Genomic DNA, 20,999 nt, shown 5'->3' with positions numbered 1-20,999 from the left:
GTGATGTTGAACAAAGGCAAGAATGTCGTTGAAGCTGTTTCTATGTTGGATACTATTCTTCACACCAAGCTTATATATAAGAAACCTGACTCTGAAAACTCCCATTGCTCTGCTTCTCACTAGTCTTTACAAAGACAAGTTGTAGTTTTCTTGGCAAGTTGATTAAATGGTTAACTCTCTAATATGATCTGATCTGATCATCATTGGCCCAAGTCAGTAGCATAGTTGATTGTTTTAAATTCTTTACTTGTAAGTTTTATAAGCTACGTACATGGATTCAATATAAAAAAATGCTTAACTTTTTAAAAAAATTTCTTTATATGCAAGAAAGAAGAAATGTTTGATATGGTACCAAGTTTTCTATGTGACAACAAAAGTCCAACGTTGAGAAGCTTAGCATCAAATACTACGATTGGTTAACATATAGTGTGACGGACGTTTTTACTAAAACCTAATTTACTTATCTTTTTTAAAAAAGTAAACAATAAATTAATTAAACGCTTAATGTTTCCAAAAAAAAAAACAAAGGAAAAGGAAAAGGAGTTCAGGTGATTTTTTAGGGTTCAGAAAAAGGAAAAAAGGAGAGTTGAGGCTAAAGTCTCTCTATATATACTATATAGTATACATTGTTTCTCAACACAACAACAGTCGCAACAGGCAAACACGAGAAAACCCTAAACTCTCAGTTTGTAATTTGATCGTCTCTCTCTGGTTCGTAACTTGATCTCTCTTTGGTTTGTAACTCGATCGTCTCTCGAAAACATCGATCAATAACAATGGGGGCCTTGAAGAGGAAGATAGATACAGAGAAGAAGATAGAGAAGAAACAACCACGCGCTGTTACATTCTCGAAACGTAGGAAGGGCCTTTTCAGCAAAACGTTGGAGCTCTGTCTTCTCTCCGACGCTCAGATTGCAATCTTAGCCACTCCTGTTTCTGCTAATTCCCACAACTCTTTCTACACGTTTGGACACTCGTCTGTGGATAGCGTTGTCGCTGCTTTCCTCGCTGATGAGACTCCGACTCGGGACGTCGATGACGAAAATCTAGGGTTTTGGTGGGAAGACGAGAGTCTCGCCAATTCGGAGAATGCGGAGGAATTGGGTGACGCGATTGTTTCGATGAAGAGGATGTTACAAGATCTCAAGGAGTTGCAAAGAGATCATCAACACGTCGTCGTGGAGAAGGACAACAACAACAACAAAAACAACAACAACAATGCTTCTTCTTTTACTTTACGTGGAAACGACGACGTGGGTGGATGCAGCAACCAAGGGATGGAATACTTTGATCAAATATTTGATTCTGAGGTTGAGACTCAGTCTCAGGCTATGCCGATGATCGATTACGTGGGTGAAGGATGCAGCAACCAAGGGCTCGACTTTGATCAAATATTTGATTCTGAGGTTCATGAGACTCAATCTCAAGCTGCTATGCCGATGATCAATTTGGACGACGACGAGTTCTTCTCTTCTGATTTCTTCAATGATTTTGATATTGATGCTCTATATGCATAAGTAGTCTCTCACACGTCTACAACCTTCTAATCCCTAAAATACACTTCTTGCTACTAATTTGTATTGTATTCTCTGCACTGCACTGTAATCTCTATCTGTTCTTTATGATATTTGTTTTAGTGGTTAATCTTAAAATGTATTTAGGATATGATGAACTTGTTGGTTCATACTGAATAATAGATGTGAGAAATCGTAACATCCTTAAGAGTACTTTTTTAGCTTCTTTCTTTTCACTCTTGTTTTCCCATATTTCTTTGTCAAACTGTATGATTAAACGCACCAACAAGGATGCTACTTTCTCCTGAAGCCATTCTTAAAATATCAATTGAAAACTCAAGATCGTACGTAAAAGAAGCATTAATGTAACTTACTGTTTGTTACTCCCTCCCAGGTTAAAGAGAAGGCTAAAGTAGAACAGTTAATTAACTAATTATATCTCCACCACAACTAAATCAACTAAAATTTTGACAGTAATATAACAACAATATAAAATTTAAAGAAATGTCTGTACTCTCTGTTGACACCAAAAGTCAATGCCGGATGCTGTAAGAATGTCAAGAGGGGGAGAAAGAGAATATTTACCACCATACCTACATCATCACAGACAATACCTTAAGTTAGGTCGATATGAATACAAGTAGGAGGAGTTTTTACTGCAGCTGTACACAATACTAGTCACGAATTCTAAAGTGTCAAAGCAGGCATCAAGTAACATAGGCAATAGGTGATTTATGCTATATCTAAATGCAAACTCTCCCACGTTCCATGTCTAAGTTAAAACATTCAAGACTCAAGAGTGTCAGCAATGAAACATTCCATACACACTCAACTTCTTTCCAAAAAAGCTCAACTTATAGTCTTTCACTTGAACATAACAACCAGAATCTTATATCGATATGAATCTTTTAGAATCTTGTAATACTATTGGAATTGGGAACTAATAGCCTCTTTAATTAGAACTATGTACAGAGAGTAGATACATTTTTTCTGTTACTGTAAACAATATCTTACGGTTATGCATGAAGTCAGGTCAGTGACATATATTGGTCTGAAAATTTATGGAATTGTAATGTTAAACGGCTTCTAAAGTCTATCACACTATGTAAACAGAAGCTTACTCCTTCACCAAATTTTGGAACTCTATCTGATGTCTAGCAAGAGCAGCTGTATCCCATCCCTATGCCAATAAAGCTGATACTAATTGTGGGAATTTTTTGGATTAAGATTCATTGCACATATTAGTATGGAGAGTACTTTTAAAGAAACAGAGTTGTGGTACCTGATCCTTTATCTCTGCCATTGCTAGCATCTGCAGGAGCAAATAGTATCTATAAAATGATGGTGACAGGATATAATAAAAAGCAAACTGAATATGTATGTAGCACAAAAGCACCTGCATCGAAAGCCATACATTTTAGGTTCATGAATTGCTTAATAGCTATAAAAAGAATCTGAGCTGTCTTTACACAGGCACGTTGCTAGATGTTTCAGTGCCATTTGACTTAACCTCCATTTTTCGTTGTGAATCATGAGCGGGACTGTTAATCCTCGAATCAAAAGGGTTGTAAGAACGATGGATGCCCTCCTGAGCCTGGAACATGTGGGTTCACAGTAGCTCCAGCAACATCATTCACATCGCCGTTCTCATCTGAGCCTGGAACATGTGAAGTCGACATAGAGCGATGATAGATATAGACACCAAAAGGATCACACAGAGACAAATGTGAAGAAGAGCTTCTGAGATGATGAGAGAGATTGTTTTGTTTATTACAATCAAAAGTCTATTTACAATCACGTTGGTTACAAACAAAACAATCTTGATCACGCAGGACACCAAAAGGATCACACAGAGACAAATGTGAAGAAGAGCTCCTGCGTGATCAAGATTGTTTTGTTTGTAACCAACGTATGGTTTGCTAGAGGAGATTTAGGAGATCTCTTGCACAAATCTCCATTGTTTGAGTTTGTATCTTGGATTCGTCGAGACAGTGATCAAACTTGAACTATGAAGAAAATATTCAGAATCTTTAAAAGTTGGAGGTGTGTGAAACAATACTCAAAAAAACAAAAACTCTTTTCAAAGTCCACAAAAATCTATATATATAAACAAAGAGGTGTAAAACAAAAAAGCTATGAAACAAAAATATGTCAAAGCTAACAAATACAAAATCAAAAAGTTTTGAGATCATTAACAAATCTAAACAGTTAGATAACATAATAAAAACAATTTTATATTTAAATTGACTTCAAAAGTAGATTTGCTATTATATATATAGATTTCTTACATTTTATTACTCGATTGTCCAAACTACCGAGGTCAAACTCCTACAAATGTTACAATGAAACATCGATGCAAGACATCAAAGCTGTGTCCATTATTTCGCTGAATTCTAAGAAGAAAAACAAATAGAACCCATCACCAAAGTTCCATCAAACCAAACATATTTCTCTGCAACTACAAACCGCATTAGCTTTTTATTCAGTTCCATGTCCGTCTTCTTGCAGCTGCAAAACAACAATCGAAATCCGAACATGAGCGTAAAATATTGGCAAAAAGAACCACAATTTTTGTTCAAGTAACTAATCAAATAGGTTTAAAACCTTTAGGCCATTCCGCGCTTGCGTTTCGCTTTTTCCCATTGATCAAGTAAACAGGTGACACCTTCTTCAAGTGTAGCCTTCCTATCTTCTTTTATGTTCCATAGCTCTGATGTAATATACCTTCCACTCGGGTTATACTCGTTTATCTCCAACAAAGCTTGCGTTACCGCATTGTATGGACCATCTCCCAAATCTTCCTTCAGCCCCTTCAGCTTTTCATCTGTCTCATCAATCACTTCCTAAACCCAATTCACAACACAAATCTTTCAGAGAGATTCAACATAAACCAAAACACCATAACCTAGTAGAGAAGGCAGTCTTACCACTTCTGTTTCTTGATTTTCAAGCTTAACCCGCTTGTATGGTTGCCAATCTGGATCTTTGAGATAGCCTTCCCAAAGTTGGAGGACATCAACTGCTCGGTCTTCAACATCTTGCTGACAATACTTTTGCTGCATTGCATCCATGAATGGTTTCGTCACGAGCTCTCCCATTCTCTTGACACCGATATTTGTTTTCCATTCTCTCATAATCTACAAAAGACAATGAAACAAATAAAGAAAGATTTTAGGCAAAATTTTCAAGCTTTGTCAGAGTTATATTAGATATGATCCAAAAGAACAATACTATGATACATACGTTTACCAATTCTTTACGAGCTTCTTGAAGCTCATCATTGGTTCTGCGCTCTCTAAGGATAAGAGTTTGGTTTAATTTATCGAGGTCTGAGAGTTCTTCTAACTTCTCATTTAAATCTTTATAGATGGTTTCCACCTTTTTCACAATTTCAGCATCGCCATCTGATCCCATGTGCTTCATCACATTAAGCTGTCCTTTCAACTGCTCAACCTCTAGCTCAACTGCTTGTTTCTGATCTCTTTGTCTTTCTAGTCTTATGATTTTCTCATGAAGCTCCTCCTTTTGCCTCTGTTAAGTACACATCAACACATGGTGGTTCTCAATAATCATGATTACAAGCCAAACCATTTAACGGAAAGAGGACGAAAGTTACTAACTCTCTGATCATCTGCCAGTTTTTTGACATCCTCGTCAGCCTTTTGTTGTTCCATGGTTGCTAGTTCAAGAGAACTATTCTTAGATGCATTCTGATAAGAAAAACGAAACATGTCTTGAATTTAAGCCTACAAATATTTGTAAAAGAGAGATATAGCGAGTAAGTAAACACCAAACCTGTTCAAGATCTTCAGTCAATTTCATTCTCTCAGCTACATTGTGCACTTCGCGCTTTGCCAACTCAATACCTCTGATTTCGAGCTTCTTCTTCTCCGACTCCAGCAGCTTCTTCTTCTTCGCATGATCATCAACTATCTTTTGAATGTGACTAAATGTTCTCTCTTCCATAGCATTCAGCTCTCGGTAATGCTTTTCTTCATTCTTTTCCTTCTCTTCCATCAACTGACTAAGTTCCTTTGACTTCACTTTACACAACTCCTCCATCTCCTTCATGTCTTTTTTCTTTTCTTCCACAAGTTGTGTCAGATTCTGCACAAGTCTTTGCTGCTTCCTCGCCTCTTCTTCCGTTAGCTCAGCTATAGTTTTGAGATCACCCGTCTTCCTCAAGTTTTCCCCGATGATATTATTACCGTTATAATCATCAGCACGAGCAATCCACGCGTAAAGACCTGATTTTGGACAGTCTTTTTTCAACCAGTCTTTTTTACCATGACCGTCTACTCGATAAGCCTTGTCAAACAAAAGAGCATTGTGAAGTCCATTCCAATCTTTGTTAAATTCCACTATTGCTGTTCCTGAATGTCCCCAGTGACTCCATCAAGGACGAACTCTAGTCGGATTAAACCCTCGTTGAATGTACTCATCCCTAAGCTTTGATCCACTCTCACCTGCAGATCGACCATCCACTCCCTTTGTAGTTGGTATATTAACCACAATACCTGTTTCAGCCACATTGCAGTTCAATCTTTAGGACAAAGTAATAACCTTTCGAGACATATTCAAGAAACCCACATTGCAATTCAATCTTTAAGGATAAAGCAAGAATGTATATTCAATAAAACTCCACTACTCCAATTCTCATATCTTAAGATAATAAGCTAATAAAGTATGTACCTTTCCAAGGACACACGAGCTTCTCGTCATGGTCACAATCTTGGATAGCATTTCCGTTTTTCCGGCGCTTAGCGGAAGGCTCTGCTGCATCTGAAGCTGAATCAGCAAGATCTTGTTGAAGGTACTTGACAAGAGCAAGGTGGCTTGCTTTCTCCTTGGCACTTCTTTTCTCAGAATTGCTATTACCAACTCCAGAAGCATGCTGAAGTAGATCTTTGTACTGAAAACTCGGTTTCTTCTTGTTTGGACAGTAAGGACAAAGAAAAGCTTGAGGAGAGAGTTTCACTTTCAGCTTCCCACCTTTTAGATTTAAGTACATTTTGTCTCCGTACTCATCCATTTCAGATTCACTGATATCTGAATCTTCATCATCTGAGCTCAAAATCACCGTGCTCCCCATCTTGTTTCCTTTTCTTAGGGTTACAAATCAAAAATTGACATCAATTAATCAAAAAAACATGATCTGCTTTTGATTTTTCGACAATGCAACTCAATTCCATTACTTTTTCTCCCCAAATTTGATTCCTTTATAAAGTTAATCTCTTATTCATCATAATTGTGATTTGCATGTTTGATTCTTTTATGTATGTTTGTTGTAATCAAAGAGACAGTGAGTTTCGACATCAAACGAGATCGATCTTGAAAACCCTAAAAATCTCTGTTTTGTTTTAAAGAATGTGGAAACAAGAAGAAAACAGAGTAATTGGGGGAGGGAGAAACTTACAAGAGGAAGGCTTGTAGAGTGGGTGCCCAGTGGTCCGGAAGATGATGATGAAGAAGAAGAAGCTCTCTCCTCTCTCTGGTCTCTCTACACTTGTTTATGTGTTTGTCTTGGTAGGGTTGAAGAAAATATATGTCCTTTTTCTTTATTTTTTTTATATTTTTTACATCAAACATAAAAATAAAAATAAAAAAAGTCAATAAAAGTAAAGATGGGAGAGAGAACACATCGAATATAACGTCCTTCGTTGTATCCAAATCAACTCTTTTTTTTTCAACTTTTTGTAAGTAAGTAATTGTGGCATGAATTTTTAATTTTCTTGAAATAGTTACATTTTTATCTTGATTCTCAACAAGGGAATGGGAAAACAATCAGAGTCTGGTTAGATAACTGGGTAGATGATGATGGTTTGCGTCCGCCTTGGAGAAGAAACAATGTCTTCAACCTGGACTTCAGAGTCTCTGAGTTGTTAGATAGGAGGAATAGAACATGGGATGCAGAAGCTTTGGCTTATCACTTTCTACGGGGTGATATAGAGAGAATTCAAAGGATAAAGCCAGTAATAGAGATAGAGGATTTCTACTCTTGGAAGTACAATAAAAGTGGAGACTTCTCAGTAAAGTCGGCGTACTGGTTGGCTTCACAGTCATTAAATCCTTCGGTAAGGGATGAAGCAAATGTGCAGCCCTCCACAAATCCATTAAAAGCACAAGTATGGGGATTACAGACAGATCCGAAGATTAAGGTTTTTCTCTGGAAAGTCCTTAGTGGTGCATTACCGGTAGCGGATGCTTTGAGTGGAAGAGGTATGAGCAATGACAATTCATGCCAAATCTGTGGAGGGGAAAAAGAAACGATAAATCATGTTCTGTTCACTTGTTCTTTATCTCGCCAGATTTGGGCGATATCGGAGATTCCTTCTCCGGAGCTAGGATTCCACAATGGATAAGTGTTTTCAAATATTCATTACTTCTTATTGAATATGAAGACTCCTACCTGGCCGGAGCAGTTAAGAAAAACTTTCCCCTGGGTGATGTGGAGAATTTAGAAGAATCAAAACTTGGTGGCTTTTGAAGGTAAAAGTTTTTCTCCACAAGATTTGATCACTAAAAGCCAGGAGGACTGGAAGGAATGGATTGAAGCTCAACAGGACTCAGAGGAGGAGGATGAAGAAGTAGTCAGTGAGGCAGGGGAATACCCACGAGGAAGTGAAGCGAGAATAACACCAAGGGAGATTGGGTGGAAAAGACCGGCTAGAAATTGGTTGAAATGTAATATAGGAATTTCTTGGTCGGCTAGAAACTGTAAGAAGTGCTACTCTTATTGATATGAAACATGTACAATATATATAGTGTTAAACATTAGGGTTTAGTAATAACTAATTACACAATAGTTCCTACGTCATATCTCTCTTCTATACGCCCCCTCAAGATGGAGGCAGTTTCTTGACTCCAATCTTGCAGTTTAGATCAACAAAATGAGCAGGAGGGAGAGGTTTCGTAAGAGCATCCGCAAGTTGATCGTCGCCGGAGATGTGAGCAACACGCAATGTCCTGGATTGAATGTTCTCCCTTACAAAGTGGTAATCAATGGCAACATGTTTCATCTTTGAGTGAAAGATAGGATTGGCGCAGAGGTACATAGCTCCCATATTGTCACAATATATAACTGGAGGAGTAGGCAGTGTGATTCCCATTTCAGTCAACAACGAGCAAATCCATTGTAACTCTGATGCGGTGTTCGCGACAGCCCGATACTCAGCTTCGGTAGAGAATCGTGAGACACTTCGCTGCTTCTTTGATGACCATGAGATAGGACTGCCCCCAAAATAGATGAGATACGCATTGGTGGATACATAATTTGTCTTGTCGCGACCCCAATCAGCATCGGAAAAGGCATGAACGATGAGGGGAGCATCACGACGTAAGAAGATGCCAAGGTCACGCATCCCAACAAGATAACGAAGAACTCTTTTCGCGGCTTGCCAATGCTCATTTGTCGGCTTGTTCATGAATTGTGAGAGACGATTAACCGGAAAAGCAATGTCAGGACGTGTGAAGGCTAAATATTGAAGGCTTCCCACAACCATCCTATACTTCGTGACATCCGCAAGAGGTGTACCATAGAGAATTGTGAGTTGCGAAGAGGCAGTCATCGGTGTGGGAACAGGATGTGCCTCAAGCATGTTCGTCTTGATGAGAAGATCAGTGATATACTTGTGTTGCATTAAGTGGAGACCGGTAGATGTTCTGGTTGCTTCAATACCAAGGAAGTAACTTAGTGGCCCGAGATCTTTAAGGGAAAAACGTCGAGCTAGGGATGCATGAAACGCTTGAACCAATGAAGGTGGACCTGCAAGGATAATATCATCCACATATACTAGCATGAAGAGAGAGTTATCCGCCAACGAGGTCTTAAACCCCGAGTCGACAAGAAACTTCCGGAGTTCCTGGTACCACGCTCGTGGAACCTGCTTCAAGCCGTATAAAGCTTTCCGCAGACGACACACATGATGGGGACGATCGCTGTCAACAAAACGTGAAGGCTGAGAGACGTATACCTCGTTGTCTAAGGTGCCTTGGAGGAAGGCGTTGTCGATGTCGACCTGTTGAATTGCCCAATTTTTGTGTATAGCGGTCTCGAGAACAAGACGGATAGTCGTGGTTTTGATGACAGGACTAAACGTTTCGGAGTAATCAATACCGTATTGTTGATGAGACCCGCGAGCAACCAATCTGGCCTTGTACCTGTCTACGGAACCATCAGGCTTGTACTTTATGGTGAAAATCCACTTACATGTGATGACATTCTGGGAAGATTGAGGAGGCTCCAAGTCCCATGTGTGTTCACGTATCTGTGCATTTATTTCTTCCACCATTGCATTACGCCACCGTGGATCCTTCAAAGCTTGTACCACCGTCGTCGGGATAAGCGGATGAGAGGTAGCAGTGAGACTGAACTTTTGTTTAGGTTTGGTGATGTTATTTTTGGATCGGGTTTTCATAGGGTGGTTGTTTTGTGTTTGTTACCCGTGGCTGCGTCCGTACCGTCACAACAAACTCGAGTCTTGCTCCACTCCTTGTGTTTCTCGGGTATTCTCTAACGCAAATTGCGTACTTGTGCCTTGATGTCACAAATGGCCGGCTTTATACGTCTCGACACGTCCAATTCGTAGAGGCAAGTTTTCCATTTGCCACCCCGTCCTCTCCTACTCCCATGCCGGCACCAAGCTCCACACCACTCATACAATTCCCTAGTTCGTCTCCAGTTATGCCTCAACCCCCGTGCAATGTTCTTCACTCACCGACATCAACGTCAGCTCCGCTGTCACCATCTCCGGCTCCATCATCATCATCATCTTCAACTCCAATGTCACCAACAGCTTTGCCGTCACCACCTACGACACCATTGTCACCATCGTCGTCCCCATCGGTACCGCAGTCTTCTTTGTCGGTTGATATTGCTCATGAGACACGCACCAAACATGCTCATGACATGTCCAACAATGAAGCCCACCTAAGCCCAAGACCAACAACTTCCACCGATCACTCTTCCACCAGTCCAATATCCACAAGCCCAATACCAAGCCCATTATCACTTCCATCTCCTTCTACGCCTTCGACATCCACTTCTTCCTCACCAACTACATCACCAACTCCATCAATCACCGAAACCGTTTCACAACCCATCAATCCTTCTCCAACACCGCCACTGATCGACTACATTCTCGGCGGGCTTCGTGAGGATTATAAGCCTGTTATTGACCAGATCGATGGACGTGACTCTCCACCCTCTTTAACCGAGCTTCATGAGAAACTCATTAACTTTGAGTTGAAGCTCCAAATGCAAGTCTCTGTCTCATCCTCGATACCGATGACTGCCAATGCTGCGTTTCATAAGTCCTCTGGCAATCACAACTCTTCTCGCAACCAACACCGTTTCACTCCACGGGGACATTCCAATCACTCTCAAGGACGTGGATCACAAGGTCGGGGCTATCAAGGTCATTGTCAACTCTGTGGGGTGTTTGGCCACAGTGTGCGACGATGCTCTCAATTATCCTCCGGCGGCAACTACCAACCCTCCGGTGGAAATAATCAGTCCTCGTCCTCTCAGCCCATGCAGTGGCAGCCTCGTGCGAACGTTGCGACCATTCCTCCGTACAATCATGCGAACTGGGTGCTGGATTCAGGTGCTACCCATCACTTAACTTCTGATCTGTCTAATCTATCACTCCATCAACCATATACTGGTGGAGAAAAGGTGCAGATTGCTGATGGTTCTGGTCTCCAGATCACACATACGGGTTCCACCTTACTCCCTACACCACCTCGCTCTTTAGCTTTAAAAGATATCTTATATGTTCCGGATGTTTGCAAGAGTTTAATTTCGGTTTATCGTTTGTGTAATGATAACCAAGTCTCAGTGGCATTCTTTCCTGCTTGTTTTCAGGTGAAAGATCTGCGCACGGGGGTCAAGTTACTCCAAGGTCGAACTAGAAACAAATTGTATGAGTGGCCGATGCACCGCAACTCCATTGCTGCTTTCTCGGCTACACCATCTCCGAAAACCGATCTTAGCTCTTGGCATCTTCAACTTGGCATCCATCTTTTTCAGTTTATCGACAATTCTGGTGCCTTTCTTCCATTGCTTGATTTGTTCCCGGATTTGTTTGATGTGGCCCCAACTTGGTTTAGCATACGTAGAGGAGAGAATCTGCCAAATCTGAGCAGAGGTGTCCACTTTGGATAAGATCGGATGAACATCAATGGAGATGGCACCCAAGAGACTAGAGTAGAGAAGCTGATCTTGTCGCTGCCAAAGAACATATTTCGGATTCTCTTTGGAGACGTCATTGACTTGAATGGTGGGATACGGCGGAGCGACGGTGCTATCAAGATAGCTGGCAAGCCCATAACCAGCTAACAGAGCACGAACTTGACGATCCCACATCAAAAAGTTCGAGGCCGTGAGTTTAGTCACGTTCGACATATTGACATTGTGGAGTTGAGAGGAAGCCGAGATGTCAATGATGTCATTTTGAGAAGCAGCCATGGTGAGAAAACGTGGTAAGGAAGAAATAGAGGAACAAAGGAGAAGAATAGGAGAAAGAAAATAGCAGACGGCGGGAATTGTTTTATTTTTATTTTTTTTTATTTAGGTCTTTGGATCTTGCCGCTCTGCTACCATGTAAGAAGTGCTACTCTTATTGATATGAAACATGTACAATATATATAGTGTTAAACATTAGGGTTTAGTAATAACTAATTACACAATAGTCCCTAAGTCATATCTCTCTTCTATAGAAACAAGCTACTAGGACCATGAAGGCATTGTGTTGTTGCATAGCAGAAGAGCTATGGCTTTTGTTAATGATAAACAAGAAGCTCATTTCAAAGGGCTCTTGTGGGCTATGGAAAGCATGATAAGCCACAAATTAGAGAATGTGGTTTTTGAATTGCAGGATCAGGTTCTAGTCAAGGTGACTACAAAACCTGCATTGTGGCCATCATTTCAATACCAATCGAATGAGGTAAGTCGATTGAGGAGGGGTTTTAAAAATACTAAATTCTTTTTGGAAAACTCATCTTCAAACAGAAAGGCTGTTATGATAGCGCAAAATATCACATAAGACTGTCGAGTGCAATCGTATGTGGCGATGGAGTATCCTCAGTGATTACAAAATTTATTTACCACAGATAAGAGATTGTCCTCAGATTGAATTTAAGTTTTTATGGTTAGAGTAATGTAGCCATTTTTTGTATAGGTTTGCACTAATGTATCAGTGGGACTTGTAAAAAGTAAAGGGAAACCATGTGAAAAGGGCTGGGTGTATGACCTTTTGAAAGTGTGTCTGTGTTTTTTTGTAAAGAAGGAAGTTTCAAAACTTCCAATATCAATATAATACCAATTGACAAAAAAAAAATCTTGATTCTCAATAACGTTTCTTGGAAAAAGTAGAAACATTGTTTAATGCCACACGCTGCAATTTACAATGAGCTAATGGAAGGAAACATTTGTGTGTGTTCGAGTGGTGTCGACGCGCTTTACTGACACGCATTAACGGGACTGACTCGCTTTGCAAGTTATACATCGTACGCAGTGAGAAACATCTTTACAGGTGTGCGTAACTGTGTACTTCAACGTTCAATCACATCACATGAGAATCTTAATAAGATAGAACCGCCTCAGGTCGGTCTGAGGCTATAATAAAGGACTCACTTCTTCCAGATGGGCCATATTTTGGCCCATTAAAGCCCGTCTTTCTTATAAACCCTCCTCATTAAACGACTAACCCAAAACCAACCAAGTTAAACCAAAAACCGAACAGAGCCACAAAAATCAAAATCAAAATCAAACAGAACAGTTTGGAAATAGTTTTATGCATCACATTGAGATATTCAGATAGATTCACATGTTTCTTTAACACCAGACACAGAAACAAAATATATAAACAAATACAAAAAAGATAGGAAGCAGTTTAAAAATGGAAAAACATAAACACGAACCAACCGGGTCCGGGGGAAATTACGAATTAACCGGTGTAAATGTGGAGACGAATGGCGATGGTAAAGATGGTGATGAGACCGAAGAAAATGATGGTGTGGACGAGAATGGACGCACCACTAGTCTGCATATTCCCGAATTCGACGACACGACCTCTCGCCGGAATCTGAAAGAGAAGTCCCGGTGTCAGAAGCACGAACAGTATCACAGCGATCACTACAGGTCCCCAATCCGCCATACTTTTCTCCCACTAGAGAGACAGAGAGAGAAATCTATGTATCAGAGAAAGTTATAAGAGAGAAAATGGTTTTGAGAGTTTTAGGTTGGTTTTTCTTTTTTTTTGAAGAAACCAAAAACTTCCTCGTGCGGTGTGTAAAAAAAAGAAACGGCCGGTGGCGATGTCACGTGCGGAGACGTTGTTATCGATGGATGTGACACGTGAGTCCGTGCGTGACTAATGTGACAGTTAATGTGTCGCCGGTTAAAATTGAAATGGGCTCACTTAGGATCTAATTCAGTTTAGTCTTCTCAAATCAGGCCCAATCATACATTTTTTTGTTGCTTGTTGCCAACTGCCAAGATGGATAACTCTTTTTCAATATCCTCCAATCCACTTTGCAGTCTTGCACCGAGTCACTGACCTATCACCTATACTTCTCTCCTGTTCGGGAAACTGTAAACGAGAGAGATAAATTTTATTTTGAAAATTGGTTAAAAGACAAACTTAAAAGCTTTACGACCATATCAATATGATAACAAATTAACAATGTGTACTGTTTACACGACCAAATCTAGTTGATTGCTATGAGCAGTTCACACTACTGGGCAAGCTGCTTGGTGGTGACTGGTGAGCTTATTGGCGATTTTTTTCAGTTTCAGTCCCTTGTTTCTTTCTTCTTGTTATCTTTATCTTTTTGGCTTCACTTTTCACTCTCTTGTAGTACAGGAATCATAAGACCATAAGAGCAAAGAAATGTAGTTGTTCCTTCAACATCTTCTAATGTCACAAAATAAAAATACCACCATCTAGCAAATAGGTGCTGAGAATTTAAAAGCACTAAACATTTTTTTGGGTATGGAAAAGCACAAACAATATTTTTTTTGGGTATGAAAAACAAAAGCACTAAATATTTGTAGTTGTTTTAAACTCCCAAGTTTTTTTGTTTTTTTAAATTTTTGATAAAGGGTTTCCCAAATTATTTATTTTCCTTAATGGAAGATAAGTGGGACACATTAGACAAAAGTACCTAGCATAATGATGACTCTTTATTGGTAAAACATACTGTATTCAAAACTTTAAACTACATTCTCATTCTCTCAAGACTCTCGGTGCAGAGAATTTATACAATACAGTCCTAAATTAGCTTTTCACATCAGATCATTCCATTATACAAATTAGTATAGATTGATTGTAGCTGGATCCAAAATAGATAAATAAAAGTTATAATATATACATTTGTCAGGATCTCACAACTAGTAAACTATTTACAACTCTAGGAATCCACTTGTAAAACATCTATAAGAAAACAACATCAAACCCTGTGGTTTTCTCAAAGCCATGTCTTCACGTGCATATGTATTTCCAAAGTTTAGCTACAAATAATAAAATCAGCCTATATTTCGGAATTTCATTGACCGAGTAAATCTAAAAATCTCGAGTTTTAAGTTATATTTTTGCAGTGAGAACAGAATCTTCTTTTACAAATCGAGCCCACCTAAAATCAAAGCCAGTAGTAGTGGCAACAAATATAAAAAGCAGTAACTATACACCATAGCTTTTCTTGCTTCTTGCTCTCTACACTTCACATTTACCCAAAACCTTTATAATTCTTTTGTTTTTTTCCTTTCACTTTTCTCTTTTTTTTTTTTTTTTTTCAAAGAGACAAGACAATTATCTCCACCACTTTCTTTTATGTTCTTTCAAGAAACCAATCTTTAAGGCAAAACAAAACCACAGAATCAAATCCTTCACAAAAGAAAAGCCTAAACGCATTCATGAAATGAAACCATCATCAGTTTCAAGATTTTCTTTAACTTTCTCACACTTACTCACACTCTATTGTCTTCTCATACCAACCCAAGGATCTCATCAATGGGAATCACAAATCAAAACCGTCGTCGTTCTAGTATTAGAGAACCGATCTTTCGACCACCTCTTGGGATGGATGAAGAAATCAGTTAACCCGACGATAAACGGTGTAACGGGTCAAGAATGCAACCCGGTTCCAAACTCTACAAAAACCATATGTTTCTCTAGTGACGCTGAGTTTGTGGATCCGGATCCGGGTCATTCGTTCGAAGCTGTTGAGCAACAGGTTTTCGGATCCGGGTCCGGGTCGGGTCAGATCCCTTCGATGATGGGTTTCGTCGAGCAAGCGCTCTCCATGCCGGGGAACTTGTCGGAGACTGTGATGAAAGGCTTTAAGCCTGAATCTGTACCGGTTTACGCTGAGCTGGTTAAAGAATTTGCGGTGTTTGACCGTTGGTTTTCTTCGATTCCTGGTCCGACTCAACCGAACCGGTTATTTGTTTATTCGGCTACATCACATGGCTCAACAAGTCATGTCAAGAAACAACTTGCTCAAGGGTACATTATCAAACTCTTTCTTCAAATAGCTTAGTAATAGAATTAGTATAATAATTTTTTCTAATTTTGGACTTAAAGAATAATAATTGTTTTACCAAAAGTAGCATAAATTACCATTTTTCTCATTATTGTAACCAATTTAATTTGATTTTCAGGTATCCACAAAAGACTATATTCGATTCGCTACATAGCAACGACATTGACTTCGGAATATACTTTCAGAATATTCCGACCACGTTATTCTACCGTAATCTCCGACAGCTAAAGTACATTTTCAATTTGCATCAGTACGATTTGAAATTCAAGAGAGACGCAGCGAACGGAAAGTTACCGAGCTTAACCGTAATCGAACCGAGGTATTTCGATCTCAAGGGTTTACCGGCCAACGATGATCACCCGTCGCATGACGTGGCTAATGGTCAAAAACTGGTTAAGGAAGTGTACGAGTCACTTAGGTCGAGTCCACAGTGGAACCAGACACTCCTAGTCATAACTTATGATGAGCATGGTGGGTTTTATGATCATGTCAAGACTCCTTATGTCGGTATACCAAACCCGGATGGTAATACTGGACCGGCTCCTGGTTTCTTTAAATTCGACCGGTTAGGTGTTCGGGTTCCTACTATTATGGTTTCGCCTTGGATTAAAAAAGGAACCGGTTAGTTCTCTTTCTCTTTTTAGTTTTTCTTTTCTCTATGATAATTTTAAAAATTTGTTAGTGTGCATTGCTTTTTTTAGTATAACTCTTTCGGTCAAGATTATTATCACTATTAATAGTGATAAATTACGGTTTTTAACATGATTTATTGATATAGAAATAGATTTGAAACTTTTAACAAAGGGGGAAAAAGATTATACTAACGTTTATAGGAAGTAATTTATGTCTATTGCATGTATGTGTAACCGTTAATGTTATTTACTTATATGAAATTTTATATTTTTAACATTCAAGTTTTTTCTCACATAAGAATTAAAGCCATAAGTTAAGTTGAGAAAACTATTTATTTCTCAAACCCGAAAAAAGAAAGTCATTTGTTTTTCATGTGTTTCCATTTTCTACTATTGTTTCTGACAAACTTTTAAACATTTGTTACAAAATTTAAGTCTGCAAAAAACCAAATCACATGGATAGGATTTGTGACAACTATAAGATTGATCCATTAATTGTGGTGGAGAAAAACAATTGAAAAATGTTTAGTTATTATAATATGTCGGCGTCGTCGCGTGACTCATGTTTTCAACCATCATCTGACCCCATTTAATTTATTTATTTTTACTATATAGTTTAATAACAATCTTATATGATTTTGTGTTTTTTGATTGAAGTGGTGAGTGAAGCAAAAGGACCAACAGAGAGCTCAGAGTACGAACATTCATCAATACCAGCGACCATCAAGAAACTATTCAACCTCTCTTCCAATTTCTTAACACACAGAGATGCTTGGGCTGCTACTTTCGAAGACGTTGTTTCTCACTTAACCTCTCCTCGAACCGATTGCCCCATGACTCTACCTGACGTTGCACCCATAAGAACCACTGAGCCTAAAGAGGACGCATCGCTTTCTGAGTTTCAAGGTGAAGTGGTTCAGCTTGCAGCGGTTCTCAACGGTGACCACTTCCTCAGTAGCTTCCGTGACGAAGTTGGAAAGAAGATGACTGTGAAACAAGCTCACGAATACGTCAAAGGAGCTACGTCACGTTTCATTAGAGCTAGTAAAGAGGCAATGAAGCTTGGTGCTGATAAATCTGCCATTGTCGATATGCGATCTTCTCTTACTACACAAACACGCAACTTGTAGAGGGGGTTATTGGTTATATGATTTTAATGGATTTGGAAATCCAAACAAAAATAATGTGTTATTTAATCATTGATTTTAAAATACTTAACAAAATTATGTGTTCTTAGTTTTATGATTTACAAATACTTATTAAAATCCTATGTTATTCATTTAACGATTTGTTTTTGGATTTCAAAATCCACATTATGTTTTAAATAGATTTGAATGTATTTGATAGTGTAAAATAGAATGATTCAAATCCAAGGATAAAACATGTTATTTCAAAATTCCATTTGATTTTTAGAATTTACAATTCCATTTGAATTTAGAAATCATCCAGTAACAGCCCCGTAAACTGATTAAAAAAATATTGGTGTGATTTGATGTTTGGAAACTCGAATTAAAGAACAAAGTAATAGACCAAATTTAATGTTAAGTGTCATTATATTATAATCAGCTACATCGCTGTCCACCTTATCCACTTGTACCTCAATCCCTTTGGCAAAAAAACCCATTTGATCCAAAAAAAAAAAAATCAAAAATCAAAAATCCAAAACCGACCAATGGACACCAACAACAACAACCACCAACCACCTCCCTCCGCCGTCACCGGAATCCCTCCGCCTCCTCCACCACCTGGAACCACCATCTCCTCCACCGGAGGAGGAGCCTCGTACCATCACCTCCTCCAACAACAACAACAACAGCTCCAATTGTTCTGGACATACCAACGTCAAGAGATCGAACAAGTGAACGATTTCAAAAACCATCAGCTCCCACTCGCTCGGATCAAGAAGATTATGAAAGCCGACGAAGATGTTCGTATGATCTCCGCGGAAGCACCGATCCTATTCGCCAAAGCTTGTGAGCTATTCATCCTCGAGCTCACCATCAGATCTTGGCTTCACGCTGAGGAGAACAAACGCCGTACGCTTCAGAAGAACGATATCGCCGCTGCGATTACAAGGACCGATATATTCGATTTCCTTGTTGATATTGTTCCTAGAGATGAGATTAAGGACGAGGCCGCCGTGCTCGGTGGTGGGATGGTCGCTCCTCCCACGGCGAGTGGCGTGCCTTACTATTACCCGCCGATGGGACAGCCAGCTGGTCCTGGAGGGATGATGATTGGGAGACCTGCTATGGATCCGAGTGGTGTTTATGTTCAGCCTCCGTCTCAGGCGTGGCAGAGCGTTTGGCAGACTTCGGCGGGGACTGGTGATGATGTCTCTTACGGCAGTGGTGGAAGCACTGGTCAGGGGAATCTCGACGGCCAAGGGTGAGTTTCATTTTTTATGTGCAATGTAGTTACATTGATGATCACTTAGGGTTTTAGGCTATTATCATGTCACCATTTGCAATCTTTAGTCTAAGATTTGAATCATTGATTGTGAAACTAAGCTCATGAGTATGTCAAGGAAGCCACTTTTAGGTTCATTAGGGTTTTAGGATTTGGAATGATAGCAATCTTCAAATGTACTGATGTATATTATAGTCTCTTGCTCTTCTGCTGGAATTTGAATGGATCAATGAAGTATCACTCCTTAATGTATCTTTCAATGTCTTTGTATTATGTTTGCAGTTAGAAGCTCAGAGTATATCAGATGATGTGAGATTACCCTGCTGCTTGTAGACAGCAGATGTTATTAGTCGACCTTGCCTTGAATTTTGGATGTGTCTAATCGATTATGCCTGAATTCGATTTAAAAGGCTTTACATTTTAAAATAGAGTAAAAAAAACTCTTATTTCTCTCTGTTAACTTATATGTTATTGCAGCAAAATAATCACTCCTAACTATATATCTAATGTGCAGTTTCTAATTCTCGTATTTTGCTCCTCTTTCACCTCTTNCTTATCCACTTGTACCTCAATCCCTTTGGCAAAAAAACCCATTTGATCCAAAAAAAAAAAAATCAAAAATCAAAAATCCAAAACCGACCAATGGACACCAACAACAACAACCACCAACCACCTCCCTCCGCCGTCACCGGAATCCCTCCGCCTCCTCCACCACCTGGAACCACCATCTCCTCCACCGGAGGAGGAGCCTCGTACCATCACCTCCTCCAACAACAACAACAACAGCTCCAATTGTTCTGGACATACCAACGTCAAGAGATCGAACAAGTGAACGATTTCAAANTAAAATAGAGTAAAAAAAACTCTTATTTCTCTCTGTTAACTTATATGTTATTGCAGCAAAATAATCACTCCTAACTATATATCTAATGTGCAGTTTCTAATTCTCGTATTTTGCTCCTCTTTCACCTCTTCTTGGGATGAACATATCTGACAAAATGCAGTCTTGTAACTTATAAGGTTCTTTTCAGAGGTTTCAGTGCTTCTAAAGCTCAAGCAAACTCAGTCTGAAGCAATGTAATTTTTCCAGTTTGGTTCTGTGTAAATGTGTATCTGTATATGAACTCGTGACATAGTAATATGGAACTAGCAGCGAAGAATATATGTTATTTTAGTTGATGATTAAATGAAAGAAACAGCTTATTATATAGCATGTTACAGTAACATAAGTTTTTTTTTTGTTTCTCAAGATTTTTGTTTTCTAGGCTCTTAACCCTTTGACAGGTATTGATCTTTCTCTAACTGTAACTTCCGCATTCTTGAGGCACCTTTGGATATCGCTGTCTGTCAGAACAATAGTCATAATCCAGGTACATCTTCCTTGCGTTTATGTACAGTTTCTTCTCTTTAGAGCTTAGCTGTTTGCGATTCCACCAGAATGAAGGATCAGTGCATTTATCTATTCCCATGAAGTCAGTTTTACACCCTTCAATCTTTGATGCCTGGAACTTAGCAACGTAAGTCATCTGCTTTGGGTCAATAACCGATCCGTTTTTTACACTTCCCATTAGGAACATTGTCTGCACCGATGGGTAGTAAACATTTGGATTCTTCCTGTATACCCTGATTGGTGTATCGTCGACATAAAACCTGAAAATGTGGAAATGCTTTTTCTTTTTTACTGATGTCAATCAATGGATTAGGGGATGATCTGACAAAAGTGTTATAGGATACAGATACTCACACAAGTTGATTTGGGTTCCAAAGTAAACTGTAGGAATGGTAATCTTTGGTTGGATCAAACCAGAGACGGAACCTTTGATCCTTTCCTCCTACACCGTACAGATACATATTCGTATTCAGCAAATACGGTGACCCATTCCTTCCCAATATCTGGAAA

At 39.2% G+C, this 20,999-nt stretch overlaps 5 protein-coding genes and 1 pseudogene across 7 annotated transcripts in view; 3 read left to right on the top strand and 3 right to left on the bottom strand.

Moving 5' to 3' along the window:
• Positions 777–1,517, top strand: LOC104698966 (agamous-like MADS-box protein AGL97). Its single transcript, XM_010414334.1, has 2 exons — positions 777–1,132; positions 1,268–1,517. Exons 1-2 carry the CDS (start codon positions 777–779, stop codon positions 1,515–1,517), a joined length of 606 nt encoding a protein of 201 aa, XP_010412636.1.
• Positions 3,758–7,034, bottom strand: LOC104791081 (annotated as a pseudogene).
• LOC104791080 lies at positions 13,282–13,785 on the bottom strand. The gene has a single exon (XM_010516881.2). The coding sequence runs from the start codon at positions 13,670–13,672 to the stop codon at positions 13,463–13,465; it is 210 nt and encodes a 69-aa protein (XP_010515183.1). The 5' UTR covers positions 13,673–13,785; the 3' UTR covers positions 13,282–13,462.
• On the top strand, positions 15,156–17,883 carry LOC104791079 (non-specific phospholipase C6-like). Its single transcript, XM_010516880.2, has 3 exons — positions 15,156–16,021; positions 16,177–16,679; positions 17,348–17,883. Exons 1-3 carry the CDS (start codon positions 15,435–15,437, stop codon positions 17,818–17,820), a joined length of 1,563 nt encoding a protein of 520 aa, XP_010515182.1. The 5' UTR covers positions 15,156–15,434; the 3' UTR covers positions 17,821–17,883.
• On the top strand, positions 18,305–19,628 carry LOC104791077 (nuclear transcription factor Y subunit C-1-like). 2 transcript variants are annotated; one of them, XM_010516878.2, is made up of 2 exons: positions 18,306–19,078; positions 19,382–19,628. In XM_010516878.2, exons 1-2 carry the CDS (start codon positions 18,363–18,365, stop codon positions 19,383–19,385), a joined length of 720 nt encoding a protein of 239 aa, XP_010515180.1. In that variant the 5' UTR covers positions 18,306–18,362; the 3' UTR covers positions 19,386–19,628. The 2 variants fall into 2 exon arrangements, with proteins under 2 accessions (XP_010515181.1, XP_010515180.1); XM_010516879.2 differs by lacking the exon at positions 19,382–19,628 and having other exon boundaries at positions 18,305–19,082.
• LOC104791076 (probable xyloglucan endotransglucosylase/hydrolase protein 11) overlaps positions 20,236–20,999 on the bottom strand; it is a 3,206-nt gene continuing 2,442 nt past the window's right edge. Inside the window, exons 4-5 of one of the 2 annotated variants that reach the window (XM_010516876.2) lie at positions 20,844–20,992; positions 20,236–20,749 (exon numbers count right to left, since the gene is read on the bottom strand). In XM_010516876.2, coding sequence (XP_010515178.1) covers positions 20,398–20,749; positions 20,844–20,992 — 501 coding nt within the window. In that variant the 3' untranslated portion in view covers positions 20,236–20,397. The remainder of the gene's footprint in view (positions 20,750–20,843; positions 20,993–20,999) is intronic. The other variant, XM_010516877.2, reaches the window with a different exon arrangement.

The sequence above is a fragment of the Camelina sativa genome, chromosome 6, assembly GCF_000633955.1.
Source record: "Camelina sativa cultivar DH55 chromosome 6, Cs, whole genome shotgun sequence".
NCBI classification, from domain to species: Eukaryota; Viridiplantae; Streptophyta; class Magnoliopsida; order Brassicales; family Brassicaceae; genus Camelina; species Camelina sativa.
The sequence above is the reverse complement of the archived record's forward strand: the minus strand, read 5'-3'. Positions and strand labels throughout refer to the sequence as shown.

Coding starts and splice junctions, on each gene's coding strand:
- LOC104791079 (XM_010516880.2), top strand. CDS start 15,435: ATGAAACCATCATCAGTTTCAAGATTTTCTTTAACTTTCTCACACTTA. Junction 16,022..16,176: donor AAGAAACAACTTGCTCAAGG/GTACATTATCAA, acceptor TTTGATTTTCAG/GTATCCACAAAAGACTATAT. Junction 16,680..17,347: donor TTGGATTAAAAAAGGAACCG/GTTAGTTCTCTT, acceptor TTTTGATTGAAG/TGGTGAGTGAAGCAAAAGGA.
- LOC104791077 (XM_010516878.2), top strand. CDS start 18,363: ATGGACACCAACAACAACAACCACCAACCACCTCCCTCCGCCGTCACC.
- LOC104791080 (XM_010516881.2), bottom strand. CDS start 13,672: ATGGCGGATTGGGGACCTGTAGTGATCGCTGTGATACTGTTCGTGCTT.
- LOC104698966 (XM_010414334.1), top strand. CDS start 777: ATGGGGGCCTTGAAGAGGAAGATAGATACAGAGAAGAAGATAGAGAAG. Junction 1,133..1,267: donor ATTGTTTCGATGAAGAGGAT/GTTACAAGATCT, acceptor GGGTGGATGCAG/CAACCAAGGGATGGAATACT.